The 24,959-nt window shown below is 48.6% G+C and overlaps 1 protein-coding gene across 3 annotated transcripts in view; it reads left to right on the top strand.

Moving 5' to 3' along the window:
- Positions 1–24,959, top strand: part of LOC114061024 (plexin-A4) — a 440,892-nt gene that overhangs the window by 9,620 nt on the left and 406,313 nt on the right. For all 3 annotated transcript variants that reach the window (XM_027891006.1, XM_027891007.1, XM_027891009.1), the window contains exon 2: positions 17,007–18,269. In XM_027891006.1, coding sequence (XP_027746807.1) covers positions 17,091–18,269 — 1,179 coding nt within the window. In that variant the 5' untranslated portion in view covers positions 17,007–17,090. The remainder of the gene's footprint in view (positions 1–17,006; positions 18,270–24,959) is intronic.

The raw sequence follows: 24,959 nt of genomic DNA, 5'->3' as shown, positions 1-24,959 counted from the left end.
TGAGCCATGTGCTTAAACCACCTCTCAGAGCCATTCAGGAGGGATTTTTTTTCCCTCCTTTATGATGGAGTTGCTGCCCTTGCCTGCCTCAGCAAGGCAAGCAGCTCAAGGGGACGCCCCTGAATGAAAGTAACAACTTTTAGGACAAATTCCTCTCGGCATAACATCTCAAAGAAAGCAAGGAAAGGAGGTGGCAAGCGGGCCTAATTAGGTGAGTATTACCCATTAGGAAGGGGAAGGAGCTATCAAGTCGATTCCCATTTCCTACACGCCTGATTTTTCCGCCTCTCCAGGAGGTGGTGTGTGAAGTGGGTCTCTCCTTAGCTCGGAGAAGTAAATAATCGGAACGTGATGCGCTCCGAAGCAATTCCCAAAGCTTTCCAAATCTGGGCTCAGCCCAGGATTTTTAGCATCTTCACAAGCCTTCCAGGAACATTCCAGCATCCCTGAGACCTGGTGGGGATTTATTTCCCCGCTTCATACGAGGGAACCAAGGCACAGGTGGGCAGTAGGATTTGTGTATTCCATGGGTGTCCTGATCATATTTCTCTCTGTTTTATCAATTCTGCCTGGAAGTAGAGATGACTTCTTGCCTCCTGGTTGCTTCCCAGTGTAAACCTGGGTGTTTGCAGTGTGAACACATGGAGGTACACTGGGATAACCTCCCCAAATCACCTCCTCCACCCCTACTTGACCCCAGCACGTCCCCACATCCTCCTGGCCGCGGGACGCCCCGCTTTACTCCCGTGTTCCCAAAGTCCCTCTCCCAGCTGTGCTCTCTGTTGCCTCTTAGAACAACACGTTGGAGCGTGGGCTGCAATTACAGAGCCATCAACGGGTGCCTGTAACACATTTTGGCAAGGACAGGGGACGGTTTGTGCACCAGCCTGCAAGGGAAGCGTTTTCCTCCCCCCTTCCCTCTCCTTGCCTTCCTCCCCCTGCTCTGGAGCTGGTGAGTGGCGTTATTAAAGGCTGTCGGGAACTGCTGTCATTGGCACAGTCAATGGCTGACACAAGGCAGCCCTCAGACTTTGACTCATCACACACACACACACACACACACTCTGCAATGCATGAGCCACACACACAAAAAAAAGAGGCAGTTCCTCACGTGCATCACCCTTTTTCCAGCTGTTTGAGCCCTTTTTTTCTTTTTTTTTTTTTTTTTTGCATTCATCTCAGAGAAGAAGCCTTGATTGTCCTGCAGTGTAAGCAAGAGATCTGAGCTGCACCGTGGTGCCTGCACGTTTCCAGCTCTCTCATTATCTCATAGTGGAAGTTGTGGTCTCTTTTTTTTTTCCTTAAATACAACTACGTGCATCCATATATATAGATATATATATGTGTGTATGTTTTATACATACACATAAAAATACACATTTATATGCACATTGCTACACACAAATGCAAACTACACATGGTTAGAAAATGCCAATCTGTTCACCCTGCACTTTTCACAGATCGCTGCCAAGTTTTTCCCCTCACAGTTCAGGAAAGGTTTTGTAGGTCCAGATTTCTGGAGAAGGAAGAGCAGCCTTTCTGCACAAGCCAGAGTTAGGAGGGATTTAGAACAAGCCCAGTTCTCCTTCTTTCTCCATCAGTCCTGGATCAGACGCTGGTGGGAGAGGGATGTTTTCCAGCTTGTAGGGAGGAGAGAGAGGAAAGGAAAGAGTTTGAGGGAATAATTGGGAATAAATAGAGCAATCTTGGACAAACCTCTGTGTCTGGGAACGTGGCTCCATTGAGCTTGGCTGCTCTAATGCTTTTCAGAAGGTGCTGGTCCAGGCTCTGCTGATGGCAAAGGGGTCTCTGGGGGGCTGGCAGGGGTGGGGGGATGAAGGTTGTGCTCTGCTTCTCATCCCTCCAAGTGGCTCGGCTGGAGCCTGGCCACGAGCACTCAAGTGGGGCAGCGCGAGGTGCCACGAGCCTGGAGGACATCCCAAGCAGATTGCAACTCTGTGACAATCTGTTTTCCCAGTTCCTTGGCTGTGCACGGGCTCCTGCTCACACAGACAGTCTCTGTGGCTCCCCCTGGTCGATGTACAGGATGCTTTGGTCCATATTTCCCCCCATCAACAGCTTTGCTGGCCACACAGGCTCCTTTCCTGCTCTTCTTCCCCTCTTTTCCGGGTACTTGTGTGTGTGGAGGATAATTTTGATGTTTTTCCATACCTGCACAGGGATATGTAGAAGTTACAGTGTGATGCTTGAAGGCTTTTCTCCTGGTGATTTGCCTCTTGGTTTCACTTGGTTGTTTGTCCCCTCTCCTGTCTTGCTTCTTCTTCCCTGGTAACACAGGCAGCAGAATCAGCTCTATTTTATAATAAGCAAAAAGGTCTCCAGGTGCAGGTTTGTGCTCTCCTGTCTCTTCTCCACTGCTCCCTGCCAGTGGGTGACTTATTTCACCACCCATAATTAGCCTCTCCCAAGGTCTTGCTGTTGCTGGGCTGAGGCAGAAGGTTTTACAGCAACTAGCAACTGCCTGTTCTCAAATACAGAAAAAAAAATAATCCCTTCCTCAGCCCAGCGTGAGGAGGGAGAGGATTTGACACTGTTTTGTGCTGCTGCTAAAGCAGGGTGGGTGGCAGGAGGGACCCAAAGTGGCCCGTGGCAGTGCTGGGACGTGATGGGGAAGGTGGATGGAGGATGGAAGATGTGTGTGTGTGTATGTGTCAGCCTCCCCACGCAGAGGAAGGAATCAAATGTCTGCCCTGTATCAAATACCAAGCTGGATTCCTGTGGGACCAGGTTATTGGTGAGGAGGAAGCTGACCTTCTCTTGTGTTTATGAGCTGAATCTCTAGCTCACTTTGGGTTTGATTTTTTTTTTTTCCTCCCTCCTGTTAGGGAGTGCAATACTCCATTTCAAAGGAAATAATGTTTTCTTCATTTTCTCCTTTTCTGTGATGATTTTTTTTTTTTTTTTAAGCTGCTCAAGATGAACAGACTTTCTTCCCTTTGGCTTTCTGTGCTTTATACTTGGCTTGTCACACTGGAAGTGGATGTTGCTGCCCGTGTCCGTGGGGGTCCGTGAACCGTGCTGGAGCTCAGGGATATTCCCCTGTTACAAATTCTCCTGGAGCTGGGCAAACACACCATTATTTTAGTAGTCATACCCACAGCAAGTTTGAGAAATAAAAATCCTCATCATTTTCCTTGCTGCCACACAGATCTGTCCTTCTTCCTCCTGGCTGTCTCATTTCCAGCCTTCCCTGATGTGGTTTTTGCTGCAAATCCTTTCCTGCCAGAGCTGGTCTTGAGCGCCTTCAGAGCAGCAAGTCCTTTGGAGCCCCATTTCCTTTTCCTTCCTCTCCTTCCTGTGGAGAGCAGATTTTTGGAAGCTCAAGTGCTCTCTTCTTCCTGCTCATGGGTCCCTTGGAGATAGTTGAAGCTACTTTGCTGAAGTTCACAGGCGACTTTTGAAACCCTCGGCCATTGCATTCATGGATATACACATAAATATATATATATACATATAAAACATCTCTTCTCTCTTCCCTCCTGTTTTCTTTCTCTGTCAGGAATCCAGCTGTGCAACATGTGGCACTTGTAGGACTTGGAAGGCAGGAAGATCAAGCAAACACAGAGCTTTCAGCGAGAAGAGATAAATTTCCAGAATAAATTCGAGCCACGTAGGCCCCAGCCTGTTTCAGTTTTAAAGCCCTGCTGGTAGTGATGTGTGGGAGCTGCAGATATAAAGCCAGGGAGAGAAGAAGAGTTTATTTGTATTATTTCTGGCACCTTGGTAGAAAAAAAACCCCTCTGTTCTGAGTTCGTGGTGCTTGGCACAATGTCTGTCTGCACGGGCTGTCGCAGGGAAACCGCCTGTTGAGCTCTACCTTCCTGCATGGCTCGAAGGCAGAGGACAAAAAAAAACCAAAAAAAAGGGAATCAGGAGAGCCTGAGAGAGTGTTATAACTGGAAGAGGGAAGTGCCGGATTTGTGGGGGTGTATGGGATGCAGATGGCCACAGAGGAGAAATATCTCGTTATTAATAACCCACTGAATCGCAATTTTACACCTGTGTTTGCCGCTGCAGTTTTTATCTCGGCTCTGGGTGTCTGGCAGGAGCGCAGCTGCGGGCTGTGGGCTCCCTCCTGCAGGCAGCTGCTGGGGATTTCCTATTCACTGCAGGCACAGGGGACAGGTCAGGGGTTGGCATGCCCAGGGGTAGTGAGCCACGACCGTGGATTTGCTGCAGGGTGGTTTGGTCCTGTGCTCCCAGTCGTGTTTGCTGACACTGACATAGAAAGTCTGGCCAAGGGAGTTGCTACGTGGACTTGCTGGTTTTTTGTGGTTTGTTTTTTTTTTCAGAGAATGGTTTGGGTTGGAAGGGACTTAAAGATCATCTGGTTCCAAAGCCCTGCCGTGGGTAATGACACATTGCACTATTCCAGGTTGCTCCAAGCCCCGTCCAACCTGGCCTTGGACACTTCCAGGGATCCAGGGGCAGCCACAGCTTCTCTGGCCAACCTGTGCCAGGGCCTCTCCACCCTCACAGGGAAGAGTTTCTTCCTAACATCTGATCTAAACCTGCTCTCTTTCAATTTAAAGCCATTCCCCCTTGTCCTATCACTCCATGCCCTTGCTCTTCTTTTTGGACAAGTCCTTTTTTTTTTTTCTGTTTATCACTATGTTTTTGTTTTACTAAGCTAAAATAAGCAGATAAACTTAGTAGATAGTAGCCCCTGGATGCATTCCCCAGGTCTGCCCCAAAAAGCCCAAGAGCACCAGGTACAGACCAATGCTCCATTCACCCTGATGCCACCACCACCAACCCAAACTTTATTTCCCTCCCTCTTCCCATCTGCCTTTTTTTTTTCCTCTAATCAAAACAAAGAGTTACAGACTCTTGAATCAAGGGCAAAGGGTGTTATCAAGGCCTCCATTTCCTATAAGTGGGATTTTATGATCAGAGAGGACCTTTCCACGCCCCCCCCCATTAAAAACACCCCTTTGTCTCAGCCACAGGTGCCTTTGTCCTGTGTGAGCAGAGATGAACAAAGCAGCTGGTGCTGGGATCTGGATTAAATTAAGAGTTTTGCTTGCAGCTGACTAAGCAAACAAGCAACTTTCTTCTGGGTAGCACAACCCACATCTGAACCCCCTGGTTATTACAAACCCATCTTTTGCAGACTGATGGCCTCATGTGCCCCTTTCTGGTGCTGGGCTTTCTGTGGAACACCTATCCTCCTCACACAGCTAATGCTCTGTGGTGATGGATCTGCAATTACGAGGCTGTGCAAACAGCTAAAACAATTGCATCACCCTCCTTGTGGCTGCTCCGGGGTGATTTGTTGGCTTGTTGATGGCACTAGGCATGATTTGTGCAAATGAAGGGTCAGACCTGCGAAGTGCAAGGCACCTGCAGCTTCCCTCCACGTCTGAGTGGCCCAGGCAAGATGTTTACGGAAGGAAAAGGGGAGATTTTGCCTTTTATGCGTGTGTTTTGCAGCAGCAGCAAGCTGCCAGCACAGTGCCACTGCTGATGGCAGCCTGGCAGTGTCTCCTCTCGAGGCTGGAAGCACAGGGATAAATTGCAGAAAGCTTTAATACAGCAGAGTGGCCTGGTCAGACACCTCCTCCCTCCCTCCCTCCCTCCCTCCCTCCCTCCCCCAGCCCCACAGGCTGGTTGCCAGCAGCAGGACTGTGTGCCCTATCATTTCAGGACAGCCTAGATGCATCCATGCACACCCCCAGCCCAACACGGTGACCACTGAACTATTTAAAGCGGTCTCAACGACGACACTCGAGTGTGTAATGCCCCTGGATTCTGCTGATGCTGGCAAAGTGCTGGTGCGGTCGATGGGCTTGAGACTGATGGGAATTTGTCACTCTGGAGACTTCAGGATGTGTGTTCCTGAAAGGTGCACCAGAGGAAATGATAACAGAGAAAATCGGCGACAAAAGAGGTTCCCCTGGTGCTCCAAAATAGTTGTTGCTGTGGCCACTGAGCCTGGAATTACAGCATGGGCTGTAGCTCTGTGTTTGTCTTGCTGGCTCTTGTGTGACCTTGGCCAAGTCAGAGAATCACTGACTGGTTTGGGTTGAAGGGAACTTAAAGATCATCCAGCTCCACCCCCTGTGCCACGGGCAGGGACACCTTCCACTGTCCCAGGTTTCTCCAGTCCCTGTCCAGCCTGGCCTCTGACACTTCCTCTTCATCCTCCTGGACCTCTGTCTCCCTGAGGTGTTTCTACACTGAAAATTCTGGAGGTGGGCATGTGCTCTTAGGATGGACACCTTGATAAGAGCTCCTGGCTGCCCTTGCAAGCAGCAATGTGTTATTTTACTGGGGGGGAGCTGGGAAGACCCTTTGGGGACAAAGTGTGATGAGCTGTGGTGGGATGGCAAAGTAACAGCAGCCTCGTGTGTCACCAGGGCTCTGTGCCACCCCATCCTCCCAGGGCATCCATGTGGATTTAACATATATGGGAATAATCTGTAAATAAGGGTTGCTCCTGATCCTGGAGGCTCTCAGCTTGGGCTGTTATATACTCTATACTACGTGCTATATTTTATATATTACATCTCTATGATCTATAACACGTTATATATTATATTATGTATTATATCTCATATAACTGTATGATAAATTATACAGTTATATGAGATATAATACATAATATAAGGAAAGGAACCAGGTGCCTGAGACTCTGCTGTGGGAATTTTGGGATTGATCTGCTAGCCAAGGGATCATAAAATCCTCTCCTTCCGACCCCCTTCTGTGGGCTGGGACACTTTCCACTGGAACAGGTTGCCCATCAGGAGCATGTCCTGCTCCTCCTGTGTTGGTAGCCCAAGTGCTGTCTGATCCATCCTAGGAGCAGTGGAAAAGGCAAAACCTTTCCTTGCAATATATGTGTTATGAAATGCTGGAACTTGGTGAAATTTAGACAGACTTTTATCATGCCCAGAAGGGAAGGACCCTCTCAGTTTTTACTACCTACCCCAAAGCATGGCAGCTTTCCAGCAAGGCAGTGAAAAGAACATAACTGAGGTCAAATACAGGAAAAAAAAAATAAAATAAAATCAGGAAACTTGCTGAAACTTTTCTCCTAATTTAGTTCTCAGCATCGCCCAAGTCATTGTGAATGCAGCTTTCCACGGCCGTGTCAGCCCCAGGCAGACACCGAGCTCAGGAAAAGGTCCCCTGGGTGGTTCAGGTCTGTCAAAGTAATTGGGACCTTAAAACTGAGCCTTGGCACTGAACATGTCAGCCAACCTGAGCTCTAGGTGTTGCTGCTGATGCTGGCTGGAATTATGCATGCAACACGGTGCCCTGCACTGGGAGCACAGGAATTGCATAGTTTTGTGCAAAAATAAATGTGTCTGTATTCTGTACAGGATGGGTTTGTGTACCTCCCTGCAAATACAGCCCCTGTGTGTGTGTGTGTATACAGCAGCTCTCTTCTAATCTGCTTGTTAACAAACACAGGATGTGATTATCTTTTTTTTTTTTTACCCATATGAGCACTGCTCTGTCTCCTGCCTGTCTCTGATCCTGGCCATAGGTGGCCTGTCCAGCTCAGCAGTATCTCGAGACTCTCCAGCATGATTTGGAATTAGTTATCCTGCAGCAACAGCCGGGCAGGGCTCTAAGAATAACTTCCCATTGGCCTTTGAATGTGTTGGCAGAAGCTGGGCTTGTCCTGCCTTGCTGTGACAAAGTCACTGGAAGAGAAAGTTAACAGCAAGTTAGTAATAGTTTATCCAGGTATTTATTTTTGGAAAGGGGAGGGGGGGGTGTGTTGAGTTCTGCTGGAGAAAATTAGCACTTTAGTTATAGTTTATCCTGGTATTTATTTTTGGAACAGGGGCTGTGGGGGGTGGTGGTTGAATTTTGCTGCTGATTCTCTGCTGAAAGTGCCTGTTGTGGTCATCCTGTGTCATCTGTAAAAAGGGACATCATGGGACTGTGGTGGGATGGATGTCAGGCTGCTTTTTATTTTTTTATTTTTTTATTTTTTTATTTTTTTATTTTTTTATTTTTCCCTTGAAACGTTCAAAAAGCTGCTGCTTATCAGGGCTCTGCCCACACTGCCTCGTTACAGCTCAGCACAGGGAGGAGAGTCCATCCCCAGTGCTGCTGCTGGGCTGGAAATTGTGTCTCAGCTGGATACCCCTGCTTGGACAAAGATGGGACTCTCCATCAGAGCCCTGTCCCTGCTTCTGCCTTTTGGATCTGGGGGGAACCTCAACTGCCCTTCAGCCTGCTGAAAAAAATCCAACTCAAGTGGGGGACAGAAGCTTTTAACCAAAATGCTCTGAGGGGGAGTCTCTGTAGAGGACATCTCTGGTTTGGTCTGATCTTGGGTGTTTCTTCTCAAGGAGAGTCTTGCTCTGAGCACAGCAGCTTCACAAAAAGCACTGTTATGCCAGAATGGTTCAAAATCATAAACAACTGTAATGCAGTTTTTATTATATTTGGAAGGGAAAGCCGAGAAAAGCGTGCAGTAGATTAGTATTGTTCAAAAAAAAAAAAAATACCTGTTTGTATTGTTTCATCTGTAAAGAAGAGATTGGGTCCTGTAGCAGTCTCATACCTGCAGAAGATTCCTGGGATTTGGGAGGGGGAGCTTTGGGGCAGAAGTATGGACTAGTCAGCCTTCTGATATCTCTTCAAGATCTCTTTCCAAGTCCCTGGAGACAGCAGAAGTAGTTTACTTCAGCTGACACATGCAAGTTTGGAACTACCAGATCGGGACCTACTTGCCCTGGGTGTTACAGAAATATGGAAAAAGACTCATCTGACCTCTTGAGGGCTGAAAGACAGAGACCAGTTGGTGGAATAGCTGTTACATAGAAGGCAGAGTGATAAAATAACATGTCTGCCCAGGAGGTTCATGGGTGCCTGGACCCTCCATCAGAAGCATTTAGGAATTTGGTCAGAGTTAGGAAGCGCAGAGAAAATAAAACAAGGAGGTATCTAATATTTTTTTTTTCCCTTTAATCTCCAGTACAGATGCCACTATAAAAATATGGCTTGTGGTTGCAGTAAACTGCAGCTTTCTTTCAGGTTTGGGAGAGCAAATGCCAGTTCAGCACCGCTCCTTCCCGCTGGTGGTGATGTGTGTGTTGGACTGGAGAGCTGGCTGGGATTTGAGAAGGTCCAGCCATCCCTGTTTTATGGGACTCACTCCTCTGCTCTCTTGAGCCACTCACATGAGAAGCTGAAGATGAAGAATTTGCTGTGTCAGATCTTTTCCCTGGCCCCATCCATAGCTAGTGGCTGCTGCTGCTGCTGCTGCTCCAAAAGGGGCTGGATACCTGCCATAAATGAAAGGAGGAAATTTTATGCTGAGTAAAGCACAAAGGGAGAGTGTTCTCGCCTCTGCTGCAAACTCTGCATCACTGAAGAGAAATTACCACACCTCTGACTCTTTCCTCCCAGCAATACAGTATTGTTAACAGCATTTTCTTTATGTTCCTACTCCTGCTGTGTGCCCAGCCTATTTCTGACTGCAAGGCTTGGTGTAGTTGCAGGACTGATGGTCCTTCTCTTGGGTTTCTGTGAGGACACAGCTGTGCCCTGCGTGAATCACCTCGGCCTGGCCAGTTGTAAACTCTTCATCTGGGAGAAGTTTCCCATTTGTTCTGAACCAGCAAGCCCTGGTCACTGGTAACTGAAGCTCATGGGGATTGCAGAATGCCTGATCCTGTGCTGCAAATCCACTGGCTTTATATCCCTCATTCTCCACAACCATCCAGGAGTTGAGCAACCTGGCCTAGTGGAAGGTGTCTGTGCCCATGGCAGGGGATTGGGACAAGATAGTCTTTAAGGTCCCTTCCAATCCAAACCATTCAGTGGTTCCATGATGCAGGTATCACCTTGATTTTCCTAATCCTGTTGCTTTTACCCCCTGTCTCTCAGACCACCCTGTTTCAGCTGCCTTTTGAGTATGTTGTGAAATCTCAGAGGCCGGGGGTTCTCCCCTGGCTTCTTTGCCTCTGGTTTCCTCACCTCCAAATTGGTTATTGGTGCTCTAATAACCAGTAGATCAAGGTCTAAAGGCTTTGTTTTTCCCTTTAAGTTCCACCTCTTATCCTTGCCAGTGTCTCATGCAGATCTGCAAAGTCAAATATCCAGTGATCACAAAGTCACTGTGAGTATGGGGTTGCTCTCTCTGCCAGGCTTTCGGGAGAAAGCTGTATTACAGTCTCTGTCTTATGAGATTTGGCTCTTTGTGGATTTACATAGTGCTAATTACAAGACTTCAGCCTGAGAGAGAGGACTTGTGTCTCACAGATCTTCCCAAGATTGCCAAGCAGGGGGAAACATCCACCCACTGGCATCCAATGCAACATAAACCGTGCTGAGCAGCCTCAGCCAACAAGAAAACAGCTGCCTGCTGACTCATGGAGAAAGCTGAGGTCAGATACCCTTTTTCCTTGCTGTGTTAGAACCTCCCATCTGAAAAATTTAAAGACTTCATTTGGGGTCTCTTCAGAGACCTCAAAGCCTTGAAGGGAATGTATGAGCATAAGCTTTGCTCCTGAGGAAGGAAAAGGCAATCCTAAAACGCTGTAATGGATACACAAGCTGGGGAGACCTGCTGGGATGAAAACCAGTTCATTTTCTTTTCAATATTCATCATTCCTTTAGGGGCAGTGGCTGTGTTTGTTCCTCTTGGTGTCTAGAGCTGAGCAGGGTCTCCTTACTGTGAAGTGCTGTCCTGGTTTCAGCTGGGATAGAGGGAATTTCCTATCTGTAGCTGGTGTGGTGTGTTTGGGATTTGGTGTGAGAGCTGTGTTAATAGCACACTGATGGGTTTAGCTATTGTTAAGTAGTGTTTATACCAACTCCAAAACTTTTCAGCTTCTCATGCCCTGCCAGGAAGAAAGTTGGAGATGAACAAGGAGTTGGGAGAGGACACAGCCAGGACAGCTGACCCATACTGGCCAAAGGGATATCCCACACCATTTTAACTCCTTGGCCAGCTTGGCACTGCCAACCCTTCAAGAGCTGCATTTCAGGGAAATTCAGCAGAGAAAACCTTTGTGCTGGGGAGAACTGAATCCCAGGACTGTACAATAACTTTGCTGGGGACAAGAATAAGACTTGGAGACTGAAGTCAACCTGACACTCTGGATTTTGGCAATATTTCACTTTTTTTCCCAGTGCTTTGGACCCATCTGATCTCATACACACGTTCCTGAAGGGTAGATCAACCAAGTTAGGCACTGTTGTGGCACAGTTTGGTTAAAATCAAGGACCTTGTGTGCTCCTGCTACAATAGTTTGGTTGTCTGGGGGTTTACATTTGCTCAGTTAACGTGAGAAGGAATAATTTTAATAGATTTACCCTCAGGATACTTTCAGGAGACTGGGAAATACTGTTACCTGTGTCATGGAGGGTGTTGTTGTTGGAAGATTGGGTCCCTTTCAACTCAGGATGTTCCATGATTCTACAGCATCCCTGTCTGCTCCAGAAAAGAGAGTTTAACTCCGGTCTCTGGATTTGTAGGTTATTTCCATGACCCCAAAACTCCATTCTCGTTTCTGTGACACTGAATATCTGTGCTCTTTCATTCGAGTCTCTGTAGCAAATTCCTGGAGGAACTGAGAAATCATTACTAAACCTCCCTGCTCTCCCTTCCAAGCACAGAGGAGCACAGCTCTGACCTGCTTTTGCAGATAGGAAACCAAGCCTGAAAAGCAGGAAGGGAAACCATCTACATGCAGTTTTATCACATGGGGGAACCAGGAGAAAAGGAAGAAAGTCCCACTCATGGCCTGTGTTTAATCCCATCATTTAATACTCTTCTGGCACTGACACAGGTAACAAGGTGATGGGCAGCATCTGAGTGCCCGAGGAGAATAATCTGTGTGATGAGGGAAGGCTGTGTTGTCCTGCTGTAGCTTAATTCCCTTGCAAACAAACCACTCCTGAAATTAATCTCTTTATTTGGGACAAGCTGCAGCTTCCGCTGGGATCTGTTCATCACAGCGAGCTCTGAAGAAAAGATGCTCTGGTGTGGGACGTCCTCAAAGGGAGACTTGCCTTCAGCTTGGACAGGTTGTGAGTTCAGGGAGAAAGGATTTAGCCCAAGTTAGAAAGGATTTAGCCCAAGTTAGAAGCCGGGCTTTGTTGGGGGAGTTGTTGACAATGTCTCTGTATGAGTTTTCTTGCCGTGTCGGCTCCCAAAGAAAAGCTTCTATCCATGGTAATCAGGGTTTATTAAAGGAAGCCATGAAAAAGAAGTCTTTAGATGAGATTAAAAGGATTGTGTAGCTGCACTTGGTGCTGAATTGCTCTGTGCTGGCTCCGGCTCTGGGCGTCTGCCTCGTCAGCATCCCGGGAAATGAATGGCTGTGCCTGAGTGCAGCAAAAGTAAACAGAGGAGCGTGCTGCCTGATTAGTGCCGGGCCTCATTAACCGCCCAGCCCGTGCCATTGGAATTGTCCCTGAGTCCTTGGTGCTCTTGGCTTCCTCCAGCCAAGTGCTGCCTGCTGGAGAACTCCCTGAATCCATCCCACCAGCCATGGGACTCCAGGGTTGTGCCAGACCCACTGTACAGAACGACATGGTGGGTTTTCTTCCCCTCCCAGTGCTGCTTTTCAGCACATTTTTTTTTTTGTGTGTGTCCCTGGTTTTGATATGTGCTTTTGATCTGGAGCTGGACCTAGGGTGGGATTTCTTCCGTGGCTTTTCTTATCCAGGTTCTCCCGTGTGACTCCACCCGTGTGCCTCGACCTTGCGGTGTCCCTGCTGCCAACGGGTGACCGTGGCAGGGGACCTGGTGATGTGACTCTGTTTGCCACCTTTGGTGGCAGGAGGGTTGTTTGTGTGTGTGAGTGAAATGGGGAGATGCTGTTGTCTCACGTGTTCACCCAGTGACATGTTCCTTTCAGGAGCTGTTTTGGAGTGGGGTGGATTTGTTCCAGCCTCTAGTACACGGACATGACCACGGCTTTTGTGAGATTGTCAGTCAAAACCTGAATGTCCCATTTCTCTCTTTCCCTGTACACTTCTCCCAAGTCCTTCCCTTCCTCTCAGTTGACAGATCAGTCCTTTGTGCCCTCTTTATTCCTGATTTATTCCTACCTCCTTATCCATAGCTCTTCCTTCTTGACTTTGTCCCCTTGAAACCTGCTGCATTTTGAGGATATGTTTCTCATTCCCTAACTTTCCCATCTAATAACCAGAGTTACAAAAAGTTAGGAAAGTTTATCCCTCTTAGGTTTTTTCACATCCAGACTTTTCTTGTCCAGGTGCCCCACCTATTTACCATGGAGCTTCATGTTGTGGAGCCTTGGGTTTGTGTCCTGGAGAGCCCTGAGCAGAATCCTCTAACTCAGTGATCTCTACCCTTTGCTAGAAATGGCCAATAACACTAAAAAAGTAACCACACTGTGGGGCAGCATCATAACTTGGTGTCCTTCAGGAGGAAAACAGTTCATAACCCAAACTCTGGGAATTCAAGGCATCCTACGGGGAATGTGTTATTTGCAAGCCATGAAGTTGAGCCTCCAGTTCCACAGGCAAGAGAGTGGCATGAGACCTTCTGTGGGAGCTGACTCTGAAACCTTCCTCTGACCATGGAAGGAACCCTGTCTGAAGGAGCTGAATTTGCTCTGTTACCCTCCTAGGGACCTTGAATGTGCTGGTGAAGAGGCTGCTGTGGCAGGAGCCACGTGGAGAGATGATCTCATCTCACACATGAACCCTACACTGTGGGTCGTGGCATCGCTGGCCACGTCCCTGGTGGAAAAGGCCGGTGAGCCTGGTCATTGTGGGAAGGCAGTTTGGGTTTATTTTGGAAATACCCAGCCCAGAACCTGAGCCCAGACCTCCCTGCCTCTGCTGGCTGAGGCCTTTTGTTTACGTGCTTTGTTTTTAGAATATAATTAACTCTCTTGTAATTTGAGCAGCCTAAGAGGCTGGGTATGCCTGTGCCACTGGACTACTTGTCTTCCCAGCTGCTGTGATTTCTGCTATCCAGACACAGGGTGATTCTCCTCAGTGCATCCTCTCAGGGGTAGTACAAAACCTGCTCTATTCTGCAAGCTAAACATCCAGGCCTTCTTGCCCCCGACCTCTGCTGTTATTTATTAATTGAGCCAAATTATAAATTGTAGCTCTAAGAGGCTCAAGGGCTGAGGGTGCAGGGCAAATAGCACGAGCAGATGGGAATGTGCAGAGGGAAAATTCTGCTCCCTGGGCTGCTCAGATGGCTGATGGAAAATGGAAAGACAGCCCAAGGGTCCTGCTCTCCCTGCTTTGTCCCAAAAGGCCGCTCCTGTGTGTGTGCTTGGTGGCTATTGGTGCTCTCAGACTGCTGATACCCTTTTCTCTCCAGGTGAGCACCTTCCTCCATGAGGTTCAGTATTTTTGAAGTGCCCTTGTCTGCCACTAAAGGGGCTCCTCATCCAGCCTTCCTGGAGTTTCTCCCTGGGGTCTCTCTGGTTTCCAGGTCGAATTTGCTGTCTTTCCCTGGAACAATCACAGAACGGTTTGGGTTGGAAGGCACCAGGAAGGTTTTCCTCGCCATTCCCTTCCTCTACAAGTGACAGTCTCACCTTAAAATGATTCTTACCTACTTGGGCCTCGAAGACTTCATGTCTGGAGCGTGTCTCTTCTGATTTTGTGTTGGCTCTTTGCTTTAATGGGCAGATTTCCTCCTGTTGTTGCAGGTGTTGTGGTCCTGGTGCTGTGATGACCTTTGGGCAGAGGGCTCCTCTTGGAGAGAGGGGCTGTTGGTTACCTCTTTCAGTCTCTGGGTCATGACAGTTCCCATTTCCCTGCCCTGCAGCTGTGCTGGCTCTGTAGAGCAAAATATAGCAAAATACTGGGGTAAAAAAACTATCTTTTTAGTACTTGAAAAGAATAATCTCTTCCTAGATCTGTCTAGTTCCTGATCAAGCCAGTGTGTTAGAAACATGGATCATAACTCATAAGTGACAGGAGCTGGTGTTCAGGGTCGCCACGTGATGTTCCTGAACACAAGACTCAAACAGGGACAGCTTCTCTCTTCTGCTGTTCTCCCAAGGAGGGGCTCTTTTGAAAGAGGAGTGGTTGTGTGAGGAGAGCTCATCCCATCCCTGCTCTATCTACCATATTAAAGGTTATTAAAAGCCTACGTGACCAGCCTGCCTGTCCCTGCAGAGCCTGCAAGACAGTCTTGCAAACTCTGCAGTATAAGCTTGATTTTATTAAATATTTGCTTGACCAGAAAGGCAGAGCAGAACAGGGTAAACATGCCTAAAGTAAATGTGGGATGACCTTTGTCCGTCATCCATCCAATGCCTGCGGCTGCTGCGGCTGGGAGGGCAGCGGGAGGTGAAGGTGATCATACAACAGCTTTGAAATTCTGGCTGCTGTGAGAATTTTGAAATATTTGGGGTGGCATAAAAGTGGTGGCTGCTCTACAGGCCCAGACTTACCCTTTTCCACTATCAGATCTAATCAGCCCACAGGTCAAAAGAATGCGGGATTTATTCTCCCTGTTATTTCTTGAAGGAAATTTTTCAGTCCCGCTGGCGTTGGCAGAGCTGCATAGATGTGAAAAAGCTGCAAATCCAGACCTGTGTCACATCTTCCTCCCTGCTGGGATCTGCGAACAGTGATTTTTTTTTTCCTTACCTCCTCCTTGTGCCAGCCTGGCTGTCATCACTGGCTACGATTTCACTCTGTGACAGAGGTGATGGGACGCTGGCCTGCAGGAGCGGGGCTGGGGTTTGCCTTGTGGTCTTTTTAAGATTGAGGACAGCTTTGTGAAGTTTTGACCTGGATGATGAAGAGGGATGAAGAGTCTGTCCGCCAGTGACCAGAGTTGTGTGGTCAGCACTCACTGAGTAGCTTGGCTTGTGAGACCTGAGGTGGTAGGACTCCATCTCCCACGTGTTCTGTGGGGCCATTAAAAGCCAAAGCTGTTCTTGGTGCAGAAGCAGCCAAAGAAGGGAAGGGAAAGGGAGCAGATGGATATGGTGAGCAGGAAGATGTGTTTCCATGGGGCACGGTGATGTGCTCAGCAAATTACTATGTTTGAACCCCATCCTGATCTCACACCCCGGTTAAAACCTGGGAAATGTTAAGAGACTGAGTGGTGCAAGGAATCCCTCATCCCTCTCTGTGGAAAATCACCGGGCTGGTCCTTGGATCATTAGTTTTCCCACTTCAAGACCCTTTAGACTTTATTACCATTAATAGGTAGGCAACCCCTTTCTCCTCAGCCACCTGAGATTCCCAGGGGAGCTGTATCTCCCTCCAGGATGATGTTTTCTTGGCTGTGAAGTGAGTGGAGTGTGGTCTCGTGGTGAGAGCCCAGGGGAAGGAGGAGGCCCAGCGCTCAGCTTGCTCCGTGCTTGGCCACCTGCCCTTCGTAGATGTGGCTGTGACAGCTGGCACACCACAGCTCCTTTGTCTGTACTCCAGGCTGGACCAGCACGAGGCAGCTTTGATCTGGAAGCCACAGAGATCCTGTTCAAACAGGACCATCCTGGACCAAGGTCTCCCTGGAAGGATGGTAATGTCAGGCCAGGGCTGGCTTCTCCCCGGCAAACTCCAAGGGCTGCAGAAGAGCTCAGCATCCATCTGGACCTGTCCCTGCAGGCAGGTCCCTGACCTTCTCGAGGCTTCAGTTCCTCATCCAGAAGAGCAGGATAATAATCCTTCTCCAGCTCTGGTGTCTCAGATAGCAAATACAAAGTTGGGCTGACATTGGCAGTGCAAACAGCAACGCTGGTTGTTGTTCCTACCGTGAGCCTTCTGCACCTCTCTGGCTTCCAGGGAGTATTTGTGCTGCACCGTGGGGCTCGTGTGTGTGTGATGGAGAGGAAAAGGGTGCTGATTTATGACTCTGCTGTGTGATTTCTGCTCTTTCTACCAGCATCTTTTCTTTCAGGAGGGCTCCCTTTGTGTTGGTTTAAAGTAGAGAGCTCAGAGTCGAGAAAGGGAGGATTAGCAATTAAATAAGCTCTGATGATGGCATGGCTGTGAAGGGGGGAGGAGGAAGGAATACTCCATAGTAATGCACTTTTGTTTTCTTTTTGCTTTGCTTGTAGGACAAAATCTGCTGGGGCATTGGTGTTTTGAAGACTTTCACAGCTTTTAATCCTGTTCCCTTGGGAATACAAACCTCTCTAATCATGTCGCCGGCCATGTGGAAATGGACTTGCCTGGTTTCTCACCTCCTGCTGTCCACCACAGTGTCACCTCTTGCCAGACAGCAGCCACTCCATCCAAAGAGGCCCTTCATCACCTTCAGTGGAGAACAATCAGAGGGAAACTTCAACCACTTGGTGGTTGACGAAAGAACGGGGCACATTTACTTGGGGGCCGTCAACAGGATCTACAAACTCTCCAGTGACCTGAAGGTCCTGGTGACCCACGAGACAGGTCCTGATGATGACAATCCCAAGTGTTATCCGCCCAGGATAGTCCAAACCTGCAACGAACCCTTGACACCCACCAACAACATAAACAAAATGCTCCTCATAGACTACAAGGAGAACCGGTTGATAGCCTGTGGCAGTCTGTACCAGGGCATCTGCAAGCTGCTGAGGCTGGATGACCTCTTCAAGCTCGGGGAGCCCTTCCACAAGAAGGAGCATTACCTCTCTGGGGTGAATGAGAGTGGCTCTGTTTTTGGAGTCATTGTTTCTTACAGCAACATGGATGACAAGCTGTTCATTGCCACCGCCGTGGACGGCAAACCGGAGTATTTCCCCACTATTTCCAGCAGGAAGCTCACCAAGAACTCCGAGGCGGATGGGATGTTTGCGTACGTCTTTCATGACGAGTTTGTGGCCTCTATGATCAAGATCCCCTCAGACACCTTTACCATCATCCCTGACTTCGATATCTACTACATTTATGGCTTCAGCAGCGGGAACTTTGTCTACTTCCTGACTCTGCAGCCTGAGATGATCTCGCCACCCGGCTCCACCACGAAGGAGCAGGTTTACACCTCCAAGCTGGTCCGGCTTTGTAAGGAGGACACAGCCTTTAACTCCTATGTGGAGGTGCCCATTGGCTGTGAGAAGAACGGGGTGGAATACAGATTGCTCCAGGCAGCCTACTTGTCTAAGGCTGGAGCCATCTTAGCCAGGTCTTTGGAGGTTGGCCCTGAGGATGATATCCTCTTCACAGTCTTCTCCAAGGGGCAGAAAAGGAAGATGAAGTCCTTGGATGAGTCTGCTCTTTGCATCTTTGTCCTGAAAAAGATCAACGACCGCATCAAGGACAGACTGCAGTCCTGCTACAGGGGAGAGGGGACGTTAGATCTGGCCTGGCTCAAAGTCAAGGACATTCCCTGTAGCAGCGCGGTAAGTGGAGCCCCTGAGCACCCAACCTTTACCTCCTTGTGCGCTCACAGGTCTTGTCTTCAGATTACCCAGTTTCTCAACCATTAAAACAGGGATCAAAGAACTGGGACTGCCTTGTCCTGGTCCTGGCTCTGCCTCCAGCTCACCACACCACCCAATTTAAACAGTTCACACCTCAGTTTGCTCGTGGACAAGCTGATGAAGGTATCATCAGACGTGCTGTGTTTGCTGATGAGCTAAACCAAAAGGCCTTGAATTCTTCAGGAGGGATTTGCCTGTTCTAATTACTTCACTGTGCAAAGTATAGGGGTGAAATAATTTTGACCCAAGGCACAGTTTTGGCTCAAACCTAAACTAAAAACAGGGCCTAGAGAGTGTCAATGGCTTGTACCGGTTTCTGAGTGCACTGGTGTAATTTAATTTCCCTGGGCTGGAGTTGGAGCAGGATTTATTCAGGGAGCTTTGTGAAGCCAGGGCTTCATTTCTTCTAGGGCTGAGGAGCACTGGTCATTAACCATCAAAGCCCCTCTCCTTCCGGTCTCCAGCCAGCTCTGCCGTCGCCTCTGCTCTGAAAAATTAAGGCCTGGCTGCAGATCAAGGATTAAACACTGCGAGATTTAAGGGCAGGATTGGGGAAGAGGCTGGTCGGGCTGACCTACAAATGGTCTGAGGAAATTGTCTTGGTTTATTCTGCCGGTTCACTCGAGTGTCATTGCAGGAATGTGCCTCAGCCCCTCCAGCCCAGGGGTGGCTTTGATAGCGGGCACAGACATGGGCGTTAGGGCCGGCTCGGAGCCGGGCTGGAAGAGCCGCTTCTCTGGGCTTTGATTCCCGGCCTTAATTAGCTCTTTCAAGTGAGAGGCAAGTTCAAGTCTGAGCAAAAGGGAATATGAGGAGCACCAGAGTGCTTTCCTGCCCCGTAATCTCAAGGCAGGCAGGGCTCGGGATGTGGGATTGCTCCAGCTCTCCTCTGTGCTCAAGCCTCCTTTGCTGGGGGATTCCTGCTGCTGCTCCTTGGCAGGACAAAGGAGGGACCAAGAGGATGCAGGTGGGAATTTCATTGCAGGGACGCTGATCCTGCCTTACTCTGCCTTAATTCCCCTTACACCAGTGCCCTCAGTGTCCTTGCTTGACCTTGCACTTCATCCTCCCACACTGAATCTGTGGAGGGACAAGTCCTTCATATTAGTTGGGATCTCTTCTGCCTGGACCCGCAAAGCTCCCCATGGAGTGTTGCACAGGGAGAAAGGCTGTGCCCAAATCTGGCTTTGATTTTTCTGTTTAGCTGCAAGGCCTCTGCACATTCAAAGAGCTGCCTTTAGATTTAAGCTGGGAGCTTCCCACTGGAGTTTCTTTCCTGGGCTGTTAAGCCTCTCCATGCATTTGCATATCTGCTCTGCTTGTGCTCCATACCAACATTTGCAGTGTTGGGCCTCTCAAGTTAGGAGGTTTGAAAACTCTCAGTCCTGGTTTCTGTGGCTTTAGACAGGAGCAAAAAGGCCAACGGCATTCTTGTGTCCCTTGGGGTGAGTCCCAAACCAAGAATACTGATGTCTCAGACTGAATTTGAAGGGACCAGACTGCAGAAGCGGGAGAGAGGACAAGGAGCCAGGGGCTGGGTGACACAGTGGGGAAAAAGAAAATGCTCGAGCATATTTGTGAGTGTTATTTCTTCCCTGTGAATCAGAGATGCTAATGCTAAGCTGGAAAAGAACCTGGAGATCCTTGAATTAAAAGAAGGGAGTCTGAAGAGTGTAACTAAGTAGGCTGTCCTCTCCTTAAATGAGCCTACTTAGAGCTGCTGGCAAGCCCTGCCTGAGATCAGCTGTGCTGCCCGAGGGAAGAGGTATTAGCGACTTGGCTGCTGAAAGAGGTTGCAGAGTCCAGCAGCTAAGCTTGGAAAATATTTGATGGTTGGGGAAGTATTTTGGAGCCTGGATGTGTGTCAGTGAGGGCCCTGTCTCCTTCCCTGATGTCCTGTTGCCAGCCAGCCCCCAGCGCTGCTGCTCTGCCTCTCAGCACATGTTTGGAGCAGCCCTGAAACCAATTACAAGGCCATCAGTGAGACTTTTCCCTGGTTTTGTGTGGATGTCAAACGTTTCCCTGCCGGTGCAAATAGAGGCTTAACCTTCCTGTCATCCAGGCTGGAAGTGAGCTTCAGCTTTGCTGCCCTGCCTCCAGCAGCTGAAGGTGAATGGGTACACAGCTGATGTGCCTGGCACTGAGCATTTTAAATTAAGAGAGGAGAAATTTGTGTTAGATTTTAGGAAGAAGTTCTTTACACAGAGAGTAGTGAGGCCTTACCACGAGTTGAACAACAAGGCTGCGGCTGCTCCATCCCTGGAAGTGTTCAAGTTTGGACGGGGCTTGGAGCAACCTGGGATAGTGGGAGGTGTCCCTGCCCACAGTAGGGAGTGGAATGAGATGAGCTTTAAGGTCCCTTCCAACTCAAACCATTCTACTATTCCATGAGTCTTTGTGGTATTAGTTGTAGGGTTATGGAGCTGGATTCACTGCACTATCCTCACCTCTTGGTGCATGGTCAGGTCTGGCTTTCTAATATTTCTAATATTTCTGATAGAGCAGTAACTAATTCAAAGGGGATCCACATTTTATGATTCTTCTGCTCCTGCCTTGATGTAATGCTTGCTCAGGGCCATTTCAGAGCAAGAGAAAACTCTCGGGGACCAATCCCAACACAGCTCTCCTAACCTGCAATATGCACACAAATAATTACAGGGATGTGAGAGAAGAGTCTCTTGGCCCTGCTGGTAGTAGAGTCTGTACCTCCTCTAGTCAGACAGCTTAGTTGCAGCTGGATCTGGGAGATCTGAGGTCAGGTAGGCCCTTGGCAAGCTGGGCTGGACAAATTGTGTCTCATGGTCAACATGCAGCAGGAGGCTTTGGGTCCCCAGATGTCCTGCAAGGCTGGATGTCCTGGAAACTTGCCCTGATCTGGTTTGCAAACACAATGCGAGGGCAAAGATGGAGAGACAACTGTGTAATGAGCCCACGATTACCCTGTGCCAAGTTCTTGTGCGTGTTGCAGATGTTGGTAGTGTGATTGAAGCATTTCCAGAACGGGAAATGTAAATATCCAGAGATGAGTGGAGAATCCTCAATGTTCATTCCTCTTCTATCCTTATGTTACAGCTGTCCTCCTTGTAATCTTCAGCAGAGATCGGGAAAAAATGATAGATTTTTATGTCTGGGCAGCTGATTTGCAAATTGGTGATGTTCACTCAGGTGATAAATGGTTTCAGGTAATACCTCTCTGCAAATGCAGGATAATAGCTAATATTTAAAGAGTGCACTTGACCCCAAACGCTTAGAAATTCATATAATCAGAGAAAAACGAGGCTGGGAAAAAATAATAATAAAAAAAAAAAGATTCTTATGAGGTCATCTGATTTGCCCTTCTGCCCTACTTAAAACATTCCTGACAGATGTTTGTCTCACCTGTTCTTAACCTCCGGCGACGGAGGTTCCTCTCTCTCCCTGCGTGATCTGCCTGTGCTGTGGGGAAGCTTTCCCTCCTTCAAATCCAAATCTCCTCTCTGGATACTGAAGCCATCCCTGCTTGTGCAGTCAGAGGGCACCTTCAAAGCCTTTGACACACGAGGCTCTTGCTATGCAGTCAGGGAAAAGTGACCACTGCAGTGTGGTTGGTGCGCGACCGCGTGGAGCGGTGGGAGTGGGGCTGTAGGGGACACGAGGGGTGTTGGAGGAAGGAAGGGCTGTTCTCAAGGGGAAAATGGGCTTCTTTCAGCAGGAAGCAAACTTCATGTCGGGCTGAGAAGGCTGTGGTTTAAATAGGCTTCGTGAACTTTGTAATTGAGCAACCTGCTCTAGTGGAAGGTGTCCCTGCCCGTGGTGGGGAGGTTGGAATGAGATGATCTTTAAGGTCTCTTCCAACCTAAAGACAAGAGGGCACGGTCTCAAGCTCTGCCAGGGGAGGTTTAGGTGGGATATTAGGAAGAAATTCTTTACAGAGATGGTAATCAGCCATTGGAATGGGCTGCCCAGGGAGGTTGTGGATTCTCTGTCCCTGGCATTTAAGATATTTAACAAGAGACTGGATGTGGCATCAGTGCCATAGTCTAGTAACTGTGGTGGTAGTGGATCAAGGGTTGGACTTGATGATCTCAGAGGTCCTTTCCAACCCATCTGATTCTATGATTCTATGATTCTAAACCATTCTATGATTCCATGATTCCATGATATAGTTGGCGTATTCTGGATTTCTTAAAAAAAACCAAACCAAACCAAACCACGATATGAGAGGAGGATGGAGATATAAATGTGCCCTTTCTGTACAGGAATTGATCACTGGGGGGGAGGGGGGGATTTTTTTGATTTTTATTACTATGACCTAGGATTAATAAGTGCATTTTGAAGCCCAGTGAGAATTCCATCACTGGGCACAAACTGAGGCTTCCCCTCTACCTTGGGGAGCAATCAGGTGAATGGCTGTGTGGGACATACAAACACGGATGGAGAAGAGGAGAGTATTAGAGACTGACCCCAAAAGCAGCTCAAGGGTGTCAGGGGAGATGGAGAGGAGAGGGAATCCTTGCTGGACCTTTGGCTTGCAGCAGAGCCCCAAACACAGCGTGCTGCTGGCACGTGCTCCTGGCTGTCAGCTCGGCAGCTGGTTGCATCCCAGGGCTGCTCTCCTGGGAGATCCTGGTCCCCTCATCAGCCTGATGTGTCTTGCAGCATCACCTGCTGCTCTGCAGCCTAACAGACTCCAGTCCCTGAGACGAAGAGGTGTCACCTCCATCGCTGCAGCTTTCACCGGATACGCAGCACAAATATCTGCCCGAGATAATCAAAGTGTCTGTCCCCAACTATCTCCTGCCTTCTGCCGGTATTTTCTTTTCCTTTTGGCAGGAAATGGGGTTTGACTGTTTAAATTACTGCATTCAATCTCTTCCTGTTTTTCATGGCAGCGCTGTCACTTGGGGGAGAAATGAAATGTTTTCAGGCCAACAAAAGGCCTCGTGCAAAGAGCTGGGCAATATTTTCCCAGCACTTTGCTAACAGAAGAAGATGTTTGGGACCCAAGTCACCGTCTGACAAGTGACTTGGCTATAAAGGCTTCCTGTGCTTCTGGTGCTTGAGTGTGTAACTCCCTAAAATCTCTTTGAAGATGCTGCTGATGAGATCCCTGAGAGTCCTGCATCTCTTCCTCAAGTGGGCTCTGCTCTCCTGCTCCCTCCTGCTTTCTCTGGATCCCCCTGCCCACCAAACAAGCACTGCTGTTGGGGTGGGATTTAGCTGAATGCAGGAGGAGGCTGTGGAGGGCATATTGCTGATTAATCCTTCCATGAATGGTTGTTGGGCACATTTGGATGCCACTTGGGTGCACATTTTCCTTGGGCAGCACAAGCACCTCAGCCAGGATGAACTCTGGGGCTGATCCATGGGCTCTGTTCTGCTCCATGTCCCCAGGTTAGGAAGGGTCTTTTTCTAGCTCAGGTGGTAGAAAGACTTGGTGGATGGGATGGGATGGTCAGTTTGACTCCTGGCAAGGCCACAGTTGGTGGTATGGCCAAGATTTTTCTATGAACAGCCTTTTTCATGATGTTCCTCTGCCTCCCAGGGCTTGGATTTGCCATCACTGGTGTTAACAGGACACACAGAACCTCTGAGACACCAAGATGGGGAGCAGCATTATCCTTATTTTACAGGAGGGTTGGGAAAGGCACAGTGAAACATAGCCCAGGGAACTCCTGGATCTTAGTGCTGTGCCCAGCTATTCCCAGAAAAAGGGAATATCATCCTTACCACTACATTCCCCTCTAGCATGGGGAACAGAAAACCAGGGTCATCCTGAAAGAAGGACATGGGCTGGAGCTGCTGGAAAGAAGCAGTGTTTCAAGGAAAAAAAAATCACAATAAAGTACAGTAAAAGCAGGAATTGTCATCCCTATCTGCCATTTCCCCCATCATTTTTCCCACAAAAAGGAAAGAGTGGGGTAAAAGGGAGTGCTAGCTTTTGCTTAGCCCTTGGGAAGAGGAATGTGTGGAAGGAGATCCACGTGATCCTGGTGCTTTGACGTCTTGCCCACACAACCCCAGCCCGTTTCTCTTGGCAGGGTCGGTCTGTACGTGATCCCAACCCTTTCCCATGGGAATGACTCCCTCACAGGAATGAGCTATTGGATTTGTTAGACCTTGCAGTGCCCCTGCTTGCCAGCTGGGCTATCCTAAGCCATCCCAAGTGTCAATGCCACTCTTGCTTGCACAATAGGTCTTTTTGTTCATCTCAGCTGGACGGATAAGAGTTTTGGGTACACGTTTTACATACAGGTCTTTACTCCAAATTATGCAGGCTCATGTTCCTGATCCAAAGGGGTTCATGGTCAGTCAAGGTCAGTTCTTGGTCAGCTTCTAACAGTGTTTTCTTCTTCTCCCTCTGAAAATGCAAATAAGAGCAGGAAACCCCCTTAAAAAAAAAAAAATGACAGAGTGCAGTGTTTGGAAAGGCAGAACCCTAGGAAATACGGTAATGCCTCTCTGGGAATGCCCACTGGAGACTCACAGACTGAGCAAACAGGCTTGTGGCTGCCAGATCTGTGTTTGTGTAATTGGTCACAGCAGTTTGTGTTGGATGGGACTGTGTGTGTGTGTGTGTGTGTGTGCAGAGCGTGTTGTCCGAGGGACTCGCTCAGAAACTTTGATAAG

The sequence above is a fragment of the Empidonax traillii genome, unplaced genomic scaffold (genome assembly GCF_003031625.1).
Source record: "Empidonax traillii isolate 1590-97213 ecotype Southwest subspecies unplaced genomic scaffold, ASM303162v1 scaffold306:size632451, whole genome shotgun sequence".
NCBI lineage: Eukaryota > Metazoa > Chordata > Aves > Passeriformes > Tyrannidae > Empidonax > Empidonax traillii.
This window is presented reverse-complemented; position numbering and strand designations above follow the sequence as displayed.